The 21,869-nt window shown below is 36.8% G+C and overlaps 1 protein-coding gene across 1 annotated transcript in view; it reads right to left on the bottom strand.

Moving 5' to 3' along the window:
• Positions 1–511: 511 nt before the first annotated feature.
• Positions 512–21,869, bottom strand: part of RID2 (S-adenosyl-L-methionine-dependent methyltransferases superfamily protein) — a 202,350-nt gene continuing 180,992 nt past the window's right edge. Inside the window, exon 9 of the mRNA XM_089448242.1 lies at positions 512–1,027. Coding sequence (XP_089304368.1) covers positions 863–1,027 — 165 coding nt within the window. The 3' untranslated portion in view covers positions 512–862. The remainder of the gene's footprint in view (positions 1,028–21,869) is intronic.

Here is a 21,869-nt window from a genome sequence, read left to right as displayed (position 1 = left end):
TGTACAGGCATCTCTTACGGCATATGGCTTCTTAGTGTTCGGAGATCAAAAGGATAAAATAGAATCCAATGGATTTAGAAAGAATCAACATTCTTAATATTTAGAAGAAAATCTCCTTTGGAATTCATAGCCATTGTTAAGCATGCCATCAATGATTGAGATAGAAATTCCATAAAAACTACAAGAAACGGCTATAGAAAATGGCAATGAAATTTGTTCAAACAAATTCTCCTTGTATGGCAAGAAAAACAATTGACTAATCCCATCAGAAATATGTGCTTAGTATGTGCTGTGAGATTAATATATTGAATTTGATTATAACTTTTCCCCTTCTACCTGTACACAATTTAGATAAGATGGCAACAGAGGAAAAGCTTCATTTTACTGTCACACATGTTATGTATTTCAGTCAAGTGGCCATGCCATGCACGATGTTGAAACATATACTAGGCCTCCCTGCAAAACAAGAACAGTATTTACTGCTCCACGAACTCAGTACCTCCCCAGGCCATGACAAATGAACAACTATCTCATAGAAGATCATAAAAACGTAACACATAAGAAGTGCAATTACAGTCAACCTATCAACTGCAACTTCTTGCAAAGGCAGGAAAATTAATAACCTATAGGATGGTTGGACACCACTTGTAGTGCAGCTTTTGGACAAGAGTAATCCTCACGCATCTTTCATCAAAGGGGATTAACAAAAGCTGTATCATGCCCAGCATATCCAATCTACAAGTGCAAAACTACAAAATGGTAACAAGAACACTTCATAACATTTAAATTTGCTACCTGGACATCTGGATATTCTTACATTGAAAAAAATCATATAGTTTTTCTATCTGCACAGAAATGGGCATCAGAAACGTGTTTTTCTCTTCCGGGCAGTATATTTGGTATCTTGAGGAACAACAAAACCTTTACTCCTCCTCTGCTCTTTTTTCTTGAAAACCCACTCACGACCTTTGCCCTTTTTTGCAACCTTCAGCTTCTTTCTTGGTCTTCGCCTCTCTGAAAAGCCCACCTGTATAGAGATCAAAAATCAAATTACTAAACTCTGAGGTTCTGTAAATTGCAAAATATCAATCAAATTCCCTATTTCTCTAATGAATCTGTCATTTGCATAGTAATAATATAGTTCTAAATACAGCCAGAAGTTACGCTAGTTTTAATTAACAGATAATTTAAATAATTTAGAACACTGAAAAAGAATTTAGATCAATCTAGACTTTTGACAGTTCACCAATTTGCAATAAAAGTCCTTCATCTCCTCAAAGTTTCATTTATTTTATATAATAAAGGATATTTACTCAGAAAAATTAATCTGAACTGCATATAGATATGGTAATGTCCAGCCATTGCCTATGGCTTTAGATATCAAGAGTTAATGATATAAAGGCTTAAAGCACCTTTCAGTGGACTTTGACTTTGTTACCCACAAAATGGGTGACTCTATAGGAGAAACTTTTCTCCTATTCTTCACATCTAGTTGGCCAGCCATGCAGCCCCTGACAGCAACCAATAGCTAACAACGTGTCATTTTGTTCCACCACCAGCATCAGTCATATACTTTATCACCCTCTCGGCAAGAGCACATGGATGAAGGTGGGCTTCCAATCAAAAGGTACTTTATTCATTTTGCAATCAGGTTCTTATGCTTGTTTGTATTGGATTATGACATGACCTGAAAAGAGGGGTTCGTGATCTTGTTCCCTCACCTTAAATGGGGGGTTAATATTCAATCCTAGTCTAATGGGACCTCCCCTAATGGCCCAATGGGTATGGGGGGACACTACTCAGGAACTCTTGATTGAGATAGTGTGTTCCATCTATCCCTATTCCAAACTTACCACTTTCCATCTTATATTACAAGCCCATATTCCACCTCCATCCTTCGAGTTCAACTGACCATTGGTTCTCAAGGATTTCGTACCCATACATCCACATACCTGGCTAGGGCTCGGAACTTTGCCCTAGAAGGTTGATGTAGCTAAAAGAAAAGTAAAAAGCATATTATGGCCATAAAATAAAGTAAAAGAATATCAAAATGCAAAAGATGGTCAGGACATACGCACTAGCACATGGGAAAAAGCATAGCATGAACTCTACCTCACTCATTATGGCAATCACCCAGTTCCTAAGCACATGTTGCTCCATTACATTATAAAAAGGAACCCTTACATGTCCCAACCCCAATGGAAAATGAGTTTTCTCATCATTAAAGGGCAATATAACCGCTATAAATCATTCAAAGCAAGCTCTAACCCTTTGAGCTATGAGCAGTAATACAAGGAAAAATCAAGCAAAAGTAAAAGGCACAGAAGAGGGGTAGAAAAGCAAAGGCCTAATTGGTAACTCATGCATCCATGATTGTTCTCTCCTCACATCTATAAATCCAGGATGTGGATCCCCATCATGTTAGTGCCTTTGATCATGGCACTTGGCCATGAAGTCTTCTCTCCTCCGTACCATCATTATTCATTAACACCTATTGATTGAAGCGCGGACTAAGGAAATGTTACTTCCCCTTGGGGGCTGGAAACACCTGATGCTAATAGGGTTGTCCTTTAGCCACCCCTACCTAAGGAGGAAACACCATTACGAGTTAAAGTTCCTAATTTTGGAAGGGAAGCATTATTTGAAGTATTAAATAGCCCTTTACATTCAAGCTTGGTTCACTAAGATGCAAAAATGATTATTGCCACTGATTACTAGTGGCTTTCACTAGACTTTATGTTGTGATTATTAGGTGGTTCAGCAGCCCATGACTTGGGCACCTTACCCACAAGTACCCAGAACCCATAGAAGTATAATGACACCCACAGGTGAAGCGTTGAGAGCCTCGGGTCTTGTTACCCACCACCTGTGGGTGATATCCATAGGGGAATTTTTTTTCTCCTAGATGGTCCTCAGCTGACAACCAGCAGCCCCTTCCAGCGACTAGCTAGCTCGATGTGCCACTATCTTTGCCACTCGAGCCAGCCATATGCTCCCTCACCCATCTGTTATCATCGTATGTTTGAAAGTTGGCCTTCCAACCCCGAAGGTATGGCTTTTCATTGTGTAATTGGGTATTTTAGCTTACTTATCATGGACACTTTTGGGCATGGATTAGTGGGGGGATTCAGCACAAAGAATGGGCTTGGTTTGTACTCTTATCTCCTCTGTCCAACTTGGTGGTTAACCTTGTATCCTAGTCTTGAGGGATCTCCTTTATTGACTACTAGCTTTAGAAATGGCACCACATGGGAAATCTTGATTTTAGAAAAGGTAGTTAACCTTGTATCCTAGTCCCGAGGGATCTTCTTTATTGGCTACTAGCTTTAGGAATGACACTAGATGGGAAATCCCGATTTTGGTTGCGTGGCCCTGCTTTCCAACACCACATACATCACTCCCCTCCGCTCATTATAACCTCTTTCACCATATTTCCCATCCGGGTCCACAAGGAGTTAGCCTCCCCCTCCCCTTGTCCACACTTTGGGTCGAGCCTAAAACGATGCCTCAAAGGTTGATGCAACTAAAATGAAAGTAAAAAGCATGATTTGGCCACTCTCAACAAGAAGTGTACCATAAGATGCAAAAGATGGTCGGGACATACAAATTTAGCACATGGGCAAAAGCCAATATGACCTATACCCGCTATCATTATGGTCATCACCCTTGTTCCTAGGGTCCCTATATGAGCCCCCTGTATCATTAAGGAACCCATGATTGTCCCAACCCCTGGTAGGCGATGAGTTGCCCCACCTAAAGGAGGCATTCACTGTTATATCTTATACATCGTGCTTTCATCCCCTGGAGCCCTGAGTGGTTATGAAAAGAAAAATCAATAAAAAGGCAAAAGACATATGAAGAAGGGTGGAAAAACAAAGGTCGAGGTAACTCATGTACCAAGATAGCTCCCTCCTACATTCATACACCCAAGTGTGAGCTTCCCTTATGATGCCTACCCTTGTACTATGGCATGTGGTTTGGAGCCTTCCCCTAATGCCCCACTCCGTTCCATCATTATATCACATACCACCTGCCATTTGGTGGATGTACCATGGACATGTCACTCCCCTTAGAGGTTGAAACCACTCAATAAGGTCCTTGATTAACCTCCTTGAACTTGGGGACACTTGTAGGTTCTAAAGCCCATTATAGAAGGGCATGCCACTATGAAGTGTCCACTTGGTTCCATGCTTTGTAAGCTCATTTACTCAATTGCACTGATGATTTGTTGTACTAGAAGGTGAGGAGACGCATTGGATATTATACAGGATTGTAGGTGGGTCTTTGTCTTGGGGTTTAATCTCCCTATACAGGGCCGAAGCCCTCCAGAGGGTCATATTGACATTTGTAGGGTGAGTGTTGAGAACCATGGTCGTCCACTATAACAGAGAGTAGATAGCCATATCATGGGATCCTTCAGCTCCACTCAGTACTCGCTCGTGTTCCATTTATTTGATGATGATGATGTACTTGGACCACCTTGCCTAGCCGACTACACACTTGCACCACACACTTGACAATTGTTCCAAGGCCCAGATGAGGATGTGTCTCACCATGGGAGACAAAGGGAGGGCTTGCATCATTGTTCCAGCCCTTACAGATGGGATACAGGCTTGTTCGATCCACTTGGAGACCCATGAGGATGTTTTTGTGCCCCCACAACCACTTGGGAGCACCACAGGTCATTTGCTTGGAGATCAAGGGGCCACCCCCTTCATCACTATTTTTGGAGCCCTTCCATCCATTTTGGCACATGTTGGACTTCACTAGGCCTTCCAACAACCCTCCTAGCTATTGTATTATCATTTCGACCCTCTTGAGAGGCTTATTTTTCATGTTATGGAGCTATTTGGTGGGCTTGTCACCAATTAGGGTGTTATTTTGCACATTAGAGACACTTTTAGGTGTTTGTTAGGCTAATTAGAGCCATTGAACTATCAGAGGCTCATTTAAATAAAAGTGAGGCCTCATTTGTAACTCATCAACACTTGGATTTGGGTCATTGTTTCTTCTGGAATTTCGCTATAGCTATTGGAGGACAAAATGGAGATTCTTTAATGCATTTTGATGTTTGGGTTAATGTTATTCTATTTTGGAGCTTCTCTCTTGCAAATGTGATGGATGAATATACTATATTTTCCATGTAAGTTTCTCTTTTATGCGAAATTTTCATTATATGTTTAATGTATGGAATACTGCATCATGATGTTTCTTGTGCTCTAAATTATGTGAAAATCTTGAATCACTTTGGTAGTCTTGATCTATTGCATGTGTTATTCATTGGGCATGAAAAGGCGAATGTTCCTAGGGGTTATCATTGAAAACCTAACCATAGACCTACATTATTTGACAAGTCGAAGTATAAATCCTTGTTGTAGTTGGGTAGCTACTTTATTAGGGCATGCAAAACTACAGTTAGGCTCCTTGATAGAACAAAACCGAAATCAATCTCATTCTTGACTCCATTCTCCCAATAGACTAGGCACTGGTCCTAGATCCTTGGTGATGACATTGACTTAAAGAAATATCATTCTTTCACCTCTTTTCTTCATCTTTTCTTCGTCCCGTAAGGATAAGGAGATTTTCTAGGGCTTGATTAGGGAGGAGGAATTTTAGGATTCCGTCCAAACAAATTTCTTCATTTATGTCTCCTCTAGGCATCCTCCAGTTTTGAATGAATTTTGATGGTGGAATTTCAAATAAATTGATGCCCAAGCTATCACACCAAGAAGGAACCCTTGAAGTTGTTGAAGGATGTAACTAGTGTCGGTCTTCATAATTGTACTTGAGTCATAATGAAATGTATTTATCAAAAGGAAGAAAAAAAAAATTATTATTAAATAAATTGACTTATTAAAGCATGGGTTTCATGCTTGGGTCAATTGTTTTTAGGTCAAAGCCTCCATTGAAGGCTTTTAGGGTTTATGTCAAGTGTCATTGGCCATGTCATATTGTAAAGAACCCTTCTTGGGATTTATTTGTCAAAGAAAAAAATTATTTTATTGTAAAATAGGTCAATTAAGCCTCCACCAAGTCGGCCTCAAGCTGGACAAGTTGGCCTATATTGAGTAACAAATCACTATATAAAGGCAACAACTTGACCTCATTTGTCACTCACTCACAACAAGTTTGATATGCAACTTCTAGGGCCAGAAAAAGTGTGAATTTCAAGGAAGAAGAAGAAGAAGAATAGTGAAGGAGAAGGAGGTCTCTCACAAGCATAAGAAGTTGAAATTCTCTCTCTTTTTCCCACACGTGTGAAGCTATTGGAAGGGCCAAAATTCTGCAGTTGCTGGGAAGGTCAAAATTCTGAAGTTGTTGGTGAAGCTGGGGCCGAAATTTCTGGGTTGAAGCTGTTGGCCAAGAAGAGACTATTGAAGTGAGCTAAAACTTATTGGAAGGCTGACTTAGTGGGGGAGGAAGGTCTGTTGGTCTAGGGTGTTGAAAAGTGTAACTAGGTTTAGTCTTCATAATGACATGTAACCGTGATTTTGTGTAAAGGGATGTAACGAAGAAAAATAAAATTATTGTAATGCTTACATCATGGGTTTCATGAGAAAGAGATTTTATTTTTGAGTCGAGGCTCCCATTGAGAGCCTTTAGGAATTTTGGTCATCTAGTCAGAAAAGAATAAAAGAGTCATTGTCATATAATGAAGTCATGTTACACATTGTAAAGAGACATTCTTGTCTATGTAAAAGTCATCCTCCAAGACCTTGTCACTAGCCCTCATAAGGTCGGCCTACATCAAAGCGATGGATCTAGAAGATGAAGTCGGCTTCCCTCCAAGAGATCATGTCAGCCTAGAGGTCATGAACAAGCTTGTATATATACCCATACTCAGCCTCATTTGGAGACAATGAATTCAGTGAAGCAAGTCAAGAAGGAAGTGCGAGATACACTCCAGAAGAAGCCTCCATATCTACGCAACAACGAGGAAAGATAGCAAAGGTCATCAAGTAGTGTTTTTGGGTTGGTTTGTTCTCCTACATGCGAAGATAGAAGAACTGAAGGTATCTAGAAGAAGTTGAAGGAACTGTTGGGGCTAGGATCTCGCTAAGAGAATCCAAGAAGTCTCTCTTAGAGACTATAAAGGAAGCGAAGACAAGCGAGGGTTTATGTGGTGGGTTGGCAAGCCTACAAGAAGAGACCGAGATTCTAAGGAAGCCGAGATCAAGAAGGGAAGAAGTCGAGCACAAGAAGAGAAAGGAAGTCGAGAAGAAGAGCATCGTTGAAGAAGAGGTTAGTGACAAGGATCTTGGGAGGACACTAGAGTCAAGGGTCTTTGTCATAGTCTTGGTATTCGTCAATTGAAGATCTATAAGAAGAATTTCTGACTAGGTTTTCCTCTCAAAGAGTGAGAGGTTTTGGCCCTGGCTAACAAGCCTACATATGATGTCTCTTGTCTTCTATTGTTCATTTGGTAATTGTCTTGATGATAAGAATACAATAAGAACATAACAAAGAGAAGATCATAATCCAAGACGTAAAAGTATATCACAAGCAATTATCAAGAAGAGAAATATCCTAACTTATGATTCCCTAGATTGCTCAACATAGGGTCTTGGTCCATATCATTTGAATTACTGAAGGAAGAGTTCTTGACTGGGTTTTCCCCTATATAGGGGTTTTTCCCTAGTTGTATGCCTACATCTGGTGTCCTTGATCTTCGTGTTTTGGGTTTGGTAATTGCTTGATGAACTAAGATAAAAGAACATAAGAAAATAACAATAACGTTAAGAAATCACAAGTAATTATCAAAAAGAGAAAACCTTTCCGCCTCTCTGATTTCTAACATGGTATTAGAGCTAAGGTAAAGAAGGAAGAAAAAGGCAGGTTAAAGATCTATTGAGGAAAAAGAGATCAAGGAAAGTTCAAGGGGATCATATATAGTGAAAAGACTACTATCTACAAGAACTATGTCAAACTCAATGAAGGGAGAAAACAAATTAGAAGGGACCTCCAACTACAGGGCCTGGAAAAAGAGAATAGACCTCATTCTTGAAAAGAACAAAGTTTTGGATCTCGTTCAAGGAAAAATCAAGAAGCCTACAAATGAATAAAATGAAGTAGGATAACCTAATTCCATACATATCCAACATAAATTCCGCTCAAGAAATGTATGAGGCTCTCTCCAAGTTATTCACAATCAAGAACATTGGTCAAATAACAAGCCTCAAGAATGAACTAAGAACTGTTAAGATGACAAATGATGATACTGTTTCATCATATTTTATAAGGATATCTAGAATTAGAGATGAACTCCAAGCAATAGATGAAGTTGTCCTAGAAAAGGAGCTCGTAATTACTACCCTTCTAGGACTACCAAAATCTTGGAGTGCCTTTGCATCAAGACTTAACAGTTGGAAGGATACTCCAACATTTGAACAAATGTGGAATGCATGTAGTCAAGAAGAAGCCAAAATATCGTTAGTAAACAACAAGAAGGAGGAAGAAGAAAACACCTCAAATGCTTATTTTGCTCATCACAATAAGAAGGGAACCTTCAAGAAGTTCAAAGGACCAAAGAAGAAAGTGGACCTATCCAAGATTGAATGTTACAACTGTCACAAGATGGGTCACTACAAAATCCATTGTCCAAAGAATCCAAGAAATAAGAGAGAGAGAGAACATGTGAATGTTGTTGATGAAGATCCACCTAAGAAGAACAAGACCAAAGAATCAAAAGTCAAGGACTTATACTACTAAGTCCTCTCTCTCTCACATAGCCCTCTTAGTCTTTTATTTTTGTTTTGAATTGTTTTCCTTTATGTTTGATTTCTGGATTTTATAAGTGTAACATGTCTTGCTAGAACATTTTTCATTTTGATAAAGTTGTAGGTATCCCTCAAGATTGGATTAAGAGGGAGCCCTCACCATTTTACCAAAGATAAGTATCTTACTCCTTGTCTTATCTTTTATGTTTGGTTTCCCTCTCTTATCAAGATGTGTTTGTATTGTATGCTAATAACCTTTTCTTTATATTTTCCTTGGTTAAGAAAGCCTGCAGAATACACAAAAGTTATGGAGGAGACTTCAGAGGATAAACTTGAAGCATGAAAGAAGTTATGTTGCAAAGGAAGCCCTTCAAGAATTGATGTCATACAAGGTTTGTTAAGGAACAACTCGAGGTATGTCTTGAACTATAAGCTTTGTTATAAAGTTCTCTTCATGCAAAAGGTACGGTCATTCTTCTTTTTAAAATTTGTTTTACATTACTGACATTGTTATGTCTAGGGTTTTGAATCATAAAGATTCTTGTTAGGGTGATTAATCATTAGATTGAATCTACCCTCATTATACTATTATTCTTGTGGAACCCTAAAAGGGTTCACTGTAAAACCCTAACCTAAGGGTGTGTCAATATTGATTATGAAACCCTAGTCTATTTAGGGTTGTTGATAAAATCTAGAAAACCTATTCATTTCATGTTTAAGGTTTTTGGTATTGTTATAGAAAACCCAATTCTTTAGGGTTTGTTGTTAATGTCTAAGTTATATATTATAACCTAGATCTTTAGGGTTTGGTAAATTAGGGTTTATGAGCAAATCCCCTATAATGACTATAGTAAGATCCTAGGAATGAAACCCTAGGTGTATTATGTTTGATCGAAACCCTAGCCTAAAAGAAAATTGTTGTATTTCTAACTTTGATGCTTGTGTCTTAGGTTTACCTAGTAGACATTGATGAGAAATGTTAGTACATGAATATGTGAGTATGCTAACCTAATTATTGATGCTCATGTTTGTGAACTCTAGGGTTTGTAACAAAGCCCTAGTAGAGATTGATATTCTAGGATATGATGATATTGTTTTCCGATATGATTTAGTTTTGATAATAAAATCTATGGTTTGCAACAAACCCTTGTAGAGTCTAACATGAATAGTTGAATTTTTGAATCAGTGATCGGAGAATCCACAGTTTGAACATCTTTATACCAATGTTTCAAATCCCAAGTGGGATCCATCATCAGGGTTGAAGAATGATGATAAAAGAAGAGCAATAAGGCAGAATAAATACTAATGAGGACGAAATTTAAGGAAGAACAAACTGGTCGGCTAGAATTATTAATTTAATATAATTTTATTTTTATTTTTATTCATATTAATTATTATAAATAATTAATATTATAATAAATTAATATTATAATAAATTAATATAATAATTTATACATTAATTAATAAATAACTAATATATATAAATTAATATAATATTATAATAAAATCAATTACTATATAACAAATAAATAATTATTATATAATAATAATAATAATTAAATATTATAATAATAATTAATTAATATAATAATTAATAATTTGATTAATAAAATAACTAATATATAAAATTAATATAATACTAATACAATAACAATCAATTTATATAATAAATAATTAATTATTATTGTATAATAAATATTAATACAATTATTGTATTAATATTTATTATACAATAATAATTAATTATTTATTATATAAATTGATTGTTATTGTATTAGTATTATATTAATTTTATATATTAGTTATTTTATTAATCAAATTATTAATTATTATATTAATTAATTATTATTATAATATTTAATTATTATTATTATTATATAATAATTATTTATTTGTTATATAGTAATTGATTTTATTATAATATTATATTAATTTATATATATTAGTTATTTATTAATTAATGTATAAATTATTATATTAATTTATTATAATATTAATTATTTATAATAATTAATATGAATAAAAATAAAAATAAAATTATATTAAATTAAAAATTCTAGCCGACCAGTTTGTTCTTCCTTAAATTTCGTCCTCATTAGTATTTATTCTGCCTTATTGCTCTTCTTTTATCATCATTCTTCAACCCTGATGATGGATCCCACTTGGGATTTGAAACGTTGGTATAGAGATGTTCAAACTGTGGATTCTCCGATCACTGATTCAAAAGACACAAGCCACAGATCTCTTAAATCCAGAATAGTTGAATTGTTATTTAATTGAATAGCTGATATCTAAGGATTTGTGTCTCGAAGATAAAATCTAGGGTTTAGTAGGGTTTGCCATATATCTCTAAAATTAATATTGAGGCCCTAGATATAATGAGACTGATATCTTGATTGAGTTGCTCGAAGTCTTGATGATGAAGTCTAGGGTTTATGACAAAACCCTAGCAAGAAGTTGATGTATAGCATATGTGTCTCGTAACTAGGTTCAGGTATTTGATGTCAAAAGTTTGAATGTTTTGATGCTTCCATTGTATTGACATAATTAAATTCATGCTTCTATATATTTGTATTTGGTTGTACTTGTTGTTGAAGTTTTGCAGGTACATAATCTTCAAGATGTTGAAGATGTTCATATAAAACATGATGAAGGAAGTTATATGAATAAGATGACCTTGATGTTGTAAAAAGGAATGAAAGCCATGAAAGGTTCTCTGATGTTATAGAAGAAGGAAGTGGTTGATCTCCCCTCGACGGCCTTACAACCTTTTGAATGGTGGCAGCTAATTCAGGGCCCAAATGAGGATGGTCTCGCCTTTAGAGACATAGGAGGGCTAGTAGCACTTGGAAATCCCTCAATGTTGGGGCAGAGATGGACATTTTGAGCAGTTGGAGACCTTGGAGACCACCTTTTGGTACTCAAAGTGGATTTTGGGGACCACAGAGGAATATTGATGGAAATTTCAGGGCAAACCCTCACATGATGATTTTTAGAGGCTTCTACACTGCACTTGGCACTAAAAGGCCTCAACACTTGCCACTTGGAGCTAATATCATGGATGATGTCAACCTTATGAGGCCTCATGACTCACACATGTGAGCTCCCATTTGATTTTAACTGTAAGCTAGTTGGGTTAGCTTGTAACCCAAGATTCTATTGTGATTTTACTTGACTTTTAGGGGCTTTTAAGCTAATTAGGGGCTAATCATCCTCACATAAATATAGGAGAGGGCTAGTTCATTTCTCATCATCATCACTTCTGAATTCGACCTCTCTACTTGAGAATTTCGGCCTCTTGTACCTATTGGATAGATGTGATCTATGGAGCATATTTTGTCTTGGAGCTTATATTGTTATCTTTGGATAAGCTGCCTTGGATCAATGATTGGATTGTACATGCATATTGTCTTGTAAGTGCCTTTTTATTGGAAATTTCTGATTTCATGTCTAATCTAAGTTGCACGAAACGGGGAAACGAGTACGAGTTTCCGAAACAGGCATGGGTATGAAACGTGACCCCCCAAAATTTTGGAAACCGAGAAACGCAATATATATATATATATATATATTAGGACATTTAAGAAATAATGTGCAATCATAAAGCATATATGATACATTCTAATTTATTACATTATGATTAAATTGTCAATTGTCAATGCATAAACTATAAGTCTCTGAATTTACATCACATTTACTCATGAATGATCACATAATGAAAATAGCAATATCCAAAATCAGCCACGAGAAATTTCTAATTTCTTGTCTCGTGCTTGATTAGGAGTCTCCTCTTACATAGTCGAACGACCTTAGTGCTCTTGATTAAATACAAGTTCCATACCCTAGTACCCTACATGCTCTTGATTATTGGGAGTCTCCCTTGCATAGAGGGGTTGGTTCTCTTGATTAAACACAAGTTCCATACCCTAGTACATGACAAAATCCAATGGAAACATTGCAATCCCCCCAATCCTAAAAAACTGAAAAACAGATAAGTCTGTTGGATTTTGAGTGAGATCTAAAATTCTACTTTCTTCATATGAAATCCAATGAGGGCGAAACCACTCTCAAACATCCTGAGTCATTTCATGCTAATGTTAAAAATTTAAGTAAAAGGACTTTACTTTTCATTTTCATCCTTTTACTTTAAGAATTTAACATTACCATGAACTGCATATCAACACTAGGGCCATAGGCTTGAACATTAGGCTGCCCCACTCAAAAAAATCCTCTTTTTTATAACTTGAGAGGCATCTAGAAGCATCCATAAGATATTTTAGTTGCCCAATAAAAAATTAGAAGCAAAAAAATAAAAAATACAAGAAAAAGTCAAGTTAGAAGAGGAAACTCCATCGTACGGCCTGGAAACTTGTTTCTGGCCGTACTGGTCACATTTCCTCCTCAAGAAATGGGCCAGTATGACCAGAAACGAGTTTCCAGGCCGTACGATACGAGTTTCCCCGTTTCCGTTTCGTTTCCGGCTGAAAACGGACCCTTCTCCAATGTTTCCTGCAACTTAGTGTCTAATGTATGGAATAAATTGGTGATCTAGGTTAAATATTGTGCCCTAATTTTGTTGAATATCAATTTTATTGCATGCATTACTCATTGTATGATATGTGAATGACAACCCCCTTGGTGATCTTACATTAGCTCTCCCAAGTAAATTTTGATCCCTCACAAAGGTAATAGTTAGGGTTTTGATGCTAGGGCATCAAAATATCCTTACTCCTTTGCAAGTTTTAGCCAACCTAAAGAATCCATAGACTCCATCAACCCTAGGACTAGGCACTGGCCATCCATTTGTTGGTGATCAAGTCAATTTTATCCATAAACTTTTACTCTTTCTCTCTCTTACCTAATTCGGCCCTCTTAAGGCCAAACAATCAATCTAGGGCTTAGTGCGAATTGACTAGGAAGGGAGATTTTTGATCTTGGAAAGTCTAAACATCAAGGGTTGTGGTGGTTGCCTCAAAATCATTCCCTTTGGTGGGCATTCATTCCATTTTCCTCCATAATTTCTCTTGCCCTAGTTGTTTTACCTAGGATCAAACCTAGGTTTTTTAGCTTCAACTTGAGGGTTTCTTGAGGGTTTCATGTGCCATAACCTTGTTGAAATACATTGTGGGAAACCCTTTCTTGGCATTTTGACCTTGGGTCATCCCAACTCAACACATCAATCAAACCCTAGGTCTTATATTGCCCATCTTTGGCCTCTACAAGGAAAGTGAATTGCGTCCTTTTCATAGTTGGAACCTAATACCTAAATTGTGTCTTACCCTTAGAAGCCTTTAAGTCACCTCATACCTTAAAACCTATAATACCTACTAGGTGACCTTCATATTAGGACTCCTCCAATTGGTGAAAGTTTGCTTCATTTCTTTGAAGAGGGAGAATCTCAAATGACAAGATAGATCCCCTTCTGGCGGCTCCTGAATCAATTCATATTGAATCCCCTAGTAGCTCTTCTGACAAAACCATAGCTCCATAAGCAAGAAACGTTGCTAAGAAGGCTACTGAGGTTGGCACTTACCCATCAATCCAACTACACTTGTGGTTAGGCAACTTTTTCCCAATAATCCTCCCCCTGCTGCAGTGATGAATAGGCCTTGAAAACTCGTTGCTTTCAAACCACTGGATTTTAGTAGCCACCTTGATGCCCCTCATCCCTTGCCTAATAAATACGATGAGTGATTGCCTAGATTCAATGGAATTGATGTCACTACCGCCAAAAGACATGTTGAAAAACCACCTACAAGCTAATAACCCCTTGTAGGCATTTCGTCGAACACTTAGCTAAACTCTAATTTCCGACTCGCAGTAATGTATTAAATTCTTACACATTCAACAATTATTTATGAGCAACAGGAAATCATTTGCAAATAACTAAGTCTGAAAATCATTTGCAACAGACATGAACAATGAATAATCACACCATTTGACACTATTTTTGGGCAATGCCCCTAGAAAAACCCTGAAGGGAAAACTAGTGAGAGAGGGAGAAATTTTATTTCTTATCAGAGAATTTTACAACATTAAATAACAACAATACAACCTCAAAAAATAGTGCTCAACCACCCTCAAACAACCTCAGATTTTGTGCCTCCTCTCTGTAATAAATGTAGCACATCTGCCTCGAAATACACACTATCCTTGCCTTGAATTTTGTGCTTGTTCTCTGCCTTAGAATTCATGTTGCCTAGTTGTCTTTACTATTGTACTAGTTGTACTTTTCCCTTTTGTACTAAACTTCTCCCTTGGCTCTCCTCCTCTTCTCCAAATCTCATGAAGAAGTATTACCTCTTCACTTCCCCTTCTCCTTTTATAAAATCATTAATTACTAAAACCAAAATATTGCCACCTCAAGATTAATTGTTGTGACTTAATCTCTTATTGAGATGACCTAAGTCACTTTTAGAAAAAACACTTTCTAAATTTACTTAAGTCACTCAAACTTTATAAAATAACTTTTAGAAAAAATCACTTAAGTCACTTTTAGTAATTAAATATAAAAGGTAATTTATAAAATCACTTTACAAAGTTTATCATCCAGAGAGGCAATCTTCCACATGCTAAGACACCAAGCCAATGTGAAAGTCCTACCAAGCTACACAATCCAAAACTTCCTCTTAGCGCCAATTGTAAATTTAATTTTTTTATAAATCAAAGCATCGACAAATCACACGTCAGCAAGCGAGCACTAACAATTGATTTGTCAGTGTTGGCTCAAAAATTTGAAACGGTGGCACTGACAAATCAAATGTCGCAAAAACTGTTTTTTAGATTGCTTTTCTCTAAAAGGCAGTAACTTTGGGCACGGTTTCCAAACAAATGGGAACGGATTTTTGAAAACCAAAAGAGGGTTTTGTCGGGAACGGGCCCATTAACAAAAACCTCTTTCAAATTTTGCAAAGCTATCATGGTTTTGGATATTCGAATGGCTCTTTGAAGCCTATTTTTCAGGAATTCGCCAGAATATATTTAACAGGACAGTGGTTGATGAGCCACCTCATCAATTTGACTTGGGCATCAAATCAACAGATGGCAATCAGATCCACATCCTTAGGCAGCACCTTAGTATTCAAATGCACAATTTTCGTCAAAGATCAACTCCAACACTCGGTGGGGATTTCCTTCAGTAGTTTAAGGCAGAAGGTCACATTCCAGATTTCAAGCACACTATCAGCAGACAAGTTCAACATATGGAAACCAGTTGGCATGACTTTCAACAGATCTTTAGGTTGATACATTGTAGTAGTTAAGTATATCCAGCAGTCAAAGGAATGAGAACATATGTGGCAGTTAAACCCCAGAAATCAAGGAACTAGTTCCAGCTTTAGACCAACAACTCCAACAATTCGAGAGACTTGGAGATTTATTTGAAATTATCATATGTTTTTCATTATTATTATTATTATTTTTTCCAGAAAGATAGAAACAGTTTGGGATATTATTTTTATTATTTAAGCAAGGCTATGTAAAGTAACAGGGGCTGGGATTTTTCGGAAAAAACCTTCTTATGTATTGTGTGTGTGTGATCAGATATTATTATACAAGAGTTTATGTGAGCAGTGGTAAAAATTCATATGCTTATGACTCCCTGTCTGTTTTCTAAGTTTTATATGTTCTTAAATATTTTAATACCAGTTGTTGAGTTGGAATTCATACCTGTGTGCTCCATATTCGTTTATTCAAGTATTTATTACTTGTTTTTCTCTTATTTAGATACTACTATTCTCTGATTTCTAAAAGTTGTCAAAGGAGTTGTTACTATCTTGCTTTTACTTATGCTCACTCATTGAACCTGTGGTTAACATAAAACTGATTGACTCAGACTCCATGCCCAATGGTGAAATTTCCTACCGTCCAACCAACCTTAGTTCTTCTCAATTAAATCTGGCCAATGAGCTTAATGACCAACCACTGAGGTGACGCTGGGCAGTTGAGTTAGGTAGGGATCCCTCTCCAGATTGAAGGGCCAACTTTCAATCTAAAGTGGTTGGAGTTTACCTTATTTTTTTCCCTATATAGTCGGGGTTTTTTCTAAATGATAACATTTTGGTGCCGTTGCCGGGGAGGTGAAATTTCATGTCAAATCATTCCTGGGAGAATGACAAAGATCAGATCTGACTTCCGATGGTGAACAGAGTTTGGACACAGTAGTTGTGCATCATTCACCTGTCGACTCCATTGTCAACAGAATCCAGAACTCAATGTACCACTGGCAACTCCATGTTTAAGAATCCAGAAAGCAGAACATTCATGGAAATTCCACCGAATAAAGCACTCAGATATTAAAATGATGATCCAGTTGCCAAATCAGCCAAGATGACAAGGTCTGCCTGTGAATAGAGCACATATTCCTTTCATTTGGTCAAATTTCACATGCACATACATAGGCTAGGGGTTAAATTGCATGAAGACTGCTTGATGAAGATGTTTATGGCAACTTTAGAAAAAGAGGCACGATCCTGGTATGAAGGATTGTCATCTGCTAGTCTATATTCCCTTGAAGATTTCTATTCAGTATTTTGTGTGAATTATAAGGAAAGTTACCCATCTTTAGTGTTGGTTGAAAACTTTTGTGGAAATTTTGACAATCTTATTCAACACATGGGAATTGATATTGATGACAAAGACTTAATGTATGATGAAATTGAAGAAGGTTTTTATGAACTTTCTCATCAGGAAGAACTAGTAGAGACTAGCTGCCTTGGTACACAGGATCATTCCCAACACACATTAGCTTCTTCTTTGCTTGAAGATGAAACAGACCTGCATCTTGACAGTCAGGTCACACCCCATGAGATTAATGAAGGTTTACAACCATGTCAATCATTATGCAGTCAAAAGTATGAGGAGAAACATTCAAATTGTTTTTCAGCTCATTCAGTTTCTGAGATTTTGTATCATGAAGAAACTTGTCAAAATCAGAATTTTGAAATTACACTAGGCAGTGAACCATTTCATGATGATGATCATCTACTTTTGCAAGGAAATGATGAGCAAGAAGTTGTTTTCCTTGATTCTTTTGAAAGTCAGAATGACATTGTTCCTATTGAAGCATATGAAAGTTCATTTTTAGGTAAACCTGAGCTACGTGAAAAACTGAATATACAAGTTTTACCTATTCTATTTGAGGGTTATCAAAAAGACATGAATTTTGTGCCTGATATGGATAAGAGGGAGAACAAGCAAAATGTTGTTTTTTCTTTTGAAAATGATCATGAGGTTTCTTATGTAAAGTTTAAAGACATTAAACGAAGAGCATTAAAGGATGAAGATGGTCTTTTAACTTTTGCTCAACAACAAAAGCAGATCCTCCATGTTTTTCAAGATCTATTGGCAAACCTGTTGGAATCAACAATGGAGGTGAATTTGTGTTGTTTATGGATTATGCACATCATTTTCAGCTGAATGGTGAGTTGTCATTACAAAGGATTTACTTTTTCTTTGAGGAAAGTAAAAGAAAAGGGCGAGAAAATAGCCATTTGCATGATTGGTTACACTGGAGTTTTGAATTCACCTAACAATACAGTTATTGAGATTAGAGTAGGATGTTTTTAAATAAGCTCATAGTCAGGGCATCCTTTCAATTGTTTTGGTTTTCAGTTTTCAGTCAGTCTTTTCAATAAGAATTGAACTCAGTTAAAGAGCAGGTCACAGTTTGCAGGTTGCAGTTGTTGAGTTGGGATCAACCCAATGGTCCAGGCACTTGGTCTACCGAGTTCTTTGCTGCCTCACATGGAGGACAGCATCCCCATTGCAGCTAGCGGTTATCTCAGTTTTACTTCATAGTTTGAAGTTCAGCATTGTAATTTTTTATTATTCAAAACAATTTAGGGTGCTGGCAGTTGGATTGTCAACGCCAATTTGGAAATGTTGAATAAAGGCGCTGACAATTGTATTATCAGCGCCAGTTTTAAATATTTTGAATAAAAGCGTTGACAGCTAGATTATCAGCGCTGACGAATCACACGTCAGCAAAGGAGCGGGTCCCTGATCAAGCAAGTGCTGACAATTACTTTGTCAGCGTTGGTTCAAACAATTTGAAACAGTGGCACTGACAAATCAAATGTCAGCAAAAAGTATTTATTTATTTGTTTTTATTTGTTTTTATTTTTATTTTTTTTATAAAAGACAGTAACTTCGGGCACGGTTTCCGAACAAATGGGAACGAATTTTTGAAAACCAAAAGAGGTTTTTGTCGGGAACGGACCCATTAACAAAAACCTCTCTCATATTTTGCATAGCTATCACGGTTTTGGAGATTCGAATGGCTCTTTGAAGCCTATTTTTTATGAATTCGCCAAAAAAAATAAAAAATAAAAACTCATGGACAATTGTTGATGAGCCACCTCATCAATTCGACTTGGGCATCAAATCAACAGATGGCAATTAGATCCACATCTTTAAGTAGCACCTTAGTATTAAAATGCACAATTGTGGTCAAGGATCAACTCCAACATTCGGTGGGGATTTCCTTCAGTATTTTAAGGCAGAAGATCACATTCCATATTTCAAGCACAATATCAGCAGATAAGTTCAACATGTGGAAACCAGTTGGCATGATTTTCAACAGATCTTCAGGTTGATACCTTGTAGTAGTTAAGTATACCCAGCAATCAAAGGAATGAGAACATATGTGGCAGTCAAACCCCAGATATCAAGGAACCAGTTCCAGCTTTAGACCAACAATTTGAGAGCCTTGGAGATTTATTTGAAATTATCATTTGTTTTTCATTATTATTATTATTTTTGTTTCCAGAAAGATAGAAATAGTTTGGGATATTATTTTTATTATTTAAGCAAGGCTATGTAATGTAACAGGGGTTGGGATTTTTTGGAAAAAACCTTCTTGTGTACTGTGTGTGTGTGATCAGATATTATTATACAACAATTTATGTGAGCAGTGGTAAAAATTCATGTGTTTATGACTCCCTGTCTGTTTTCTAAGTTTTATATGTTCTTCAATATTTGAATACCAGTTGTTGAGTTGGAATTCATACCTGTGTGCTCCAGATTCATTTATTCAAGTATTTATTACTTGTTTTTCTCTGATTTAGATATTCTGCTATTCTCTGATTTCTAAAACTTGTCAAAGGAGTTGTTATTATCTTGTTTTTATTTATGCTCGCTTACTGAACCTGTGGTTAACATAAAACTGATTGGGTCAGACTCCATGCCCAATGGTCAAATTTCCTACAGTCCAACCAACCTTAGTTCTTCTCAATTAAATTTGGCCAATGAGGTTAATGATGACCTGCTGAGGTGACATTGGGTAGTTGAGTTAAGGAGAGACCCCTCTCCAGATTGAAGGGCCAACTTTCAATCTAAAGCGGTTAGAGGTCACCTTAGTTTTTTCCCTATACAGTCGAGGTTTTTTCTAAGTGATAACACCTTCCTTGCATGGCCATCTTGAACCATGACTTACCTAAGGCTGAAGATTGTCTTCCTCTGAGTTGTTGATTCCCTCTAAAGCTTGTTCACTCCCTTTGAATCCTAACTGCCTATGACTCCAGATCACGGGCCTTCTTGGCCCTCAAAGTCTCTACTTGAGCTTCACTCCAAGTTTCTCGCATGGATCTCCAATGGTTATCTCATCCCTCTAACCATCTCGGCTCTGCCTTCTTAGCCACTCTCCTATCACAAGAACATATCTAGCCCTTACTCGGCCCCTCCAAGCTCAACTCTCTTCACAAGACCTTCACTCTTGGATGATAATGAATCTCTCATTCTCTTGTGTTGATCTCCTCTCAAGATCCTAGCACATATGATGAATGAATCTCTCATCCATTTTTCTTTGTCTATGCACCCTACAACTCCCTCTCAGAGTTGTCACCTATGCAAATTTCAAATTCAACCACCCTTCTCTTTTTCCTAACACAACCCCTCGCAATCCCTGCAATATTCCTTGTGTCAAAATATGGCCATGGGAAAACACCAGCTCCCTCTCAATCACCAATTCTCTAGGTATATAGACTAGCTATGCTTGTTGTTCAACATTTCTCAGGCTCTAATACCATGTTGAAAAACCACCTACAAGCTAATAACCCCTTGCAGGCATTTCGTCAAACACTTAGCTAAACTCTGATATCTGACTCCAATAAATATTCAGCGGTAATGAATTAAATTGTCACACATTCAACAACTATTTATGAGCAGAAATACAAATAACTAAGTCTAAAAATCATTTGTAGTGGAAATGAACAGCATACAATCATGCCATTTAGACACTATTTTGAGGCAATGCCCCTGGAAAAACCCCAAAGGGAAAGCCAGTAACAGACAGGGAAATTTTTTATTTCTTATCACAGAATTTTAGAGAATTAGATAACAGCAATACAACCTCAAAAAACAGTGCTCAGCCACTCTCGAACAACCTCAAATTTCATACCTCCTCTCTTCAATAAATGCAGCTCAGTTGCCTCAAAAATCACATTGTCCTTGCCTTGAATTCCATGCATGTTCTCTGCCTTGGAATTCGTGTTGCCTGGTTGTTGTCTTTATTGTTGTACCTATTGTACTTTGCTCTTCTCTGCTAAACTTCTCCCTTGGATATCCTCTTCTCCAAATCTCATTAAGAAGTATTGCCTCTTCACTCCCCCTTCTCCTTTTATAAACTCATGAATTACTAAAACAATTAAATCTTGCCACCTCAAGATTAACGGTTTTGATTTAATGTCTCATTGAGATGACTTAAGTCACTTTCAGAAAAAACGCTTTCTAAATCATTTGAGTCACTCAAGCTTTATAAAATCACTTTTAGGAAAAACCACTTTCTAAAATCAGTTAAGTCACTTTTAGTAATTAAATATTGTTGACACCTAATTTCGAAGGATTATTGTAAATATTGTCAGTTATGCATTTGAGAAAACCAAGAGACCTTGGAATTGGAATCCCAAGAGTCTCTCCACTCATGTATAAATTCATGATATGGCTAATGCAAATAAACAAGTGATTCGTGGAGTTACTCCTGGTTTGACATGGTATCAGAGCCAACTCCCAAAAATAGTTTTTCCTGCCCTTTTAACTCCTATTTCCTGCCATTTTTCTAATTTTTTTTCTTGCCACTCTTTGTCAGCTCTATGTCTGCCATCTCCTTTGCCGCTCAGACTTGTTTTAAGTTTCGTTATTATTGAATGAACATTC

This window comes from Pinus tabuliformis, chromosome X (genome assembly GCF_031772625.1).
Source record: "Pinus tabuliformis cultivar Carrire ecotype Pingquan chromosome X, CPIR1, whole genome shotgun sequence".
NCBI classification, from domain to species: Eukaryota; Viridiplantae; Streptophyta; class Pinopsida; order Pinales; family Pinaceae; genus Pinus; species Pinus tabuliformis.
The sequence above is the reverse complement of the archived record's forward strand: the minus strand, read 5'-3'. Positions and strand labels throughout refer to the sequence as shown.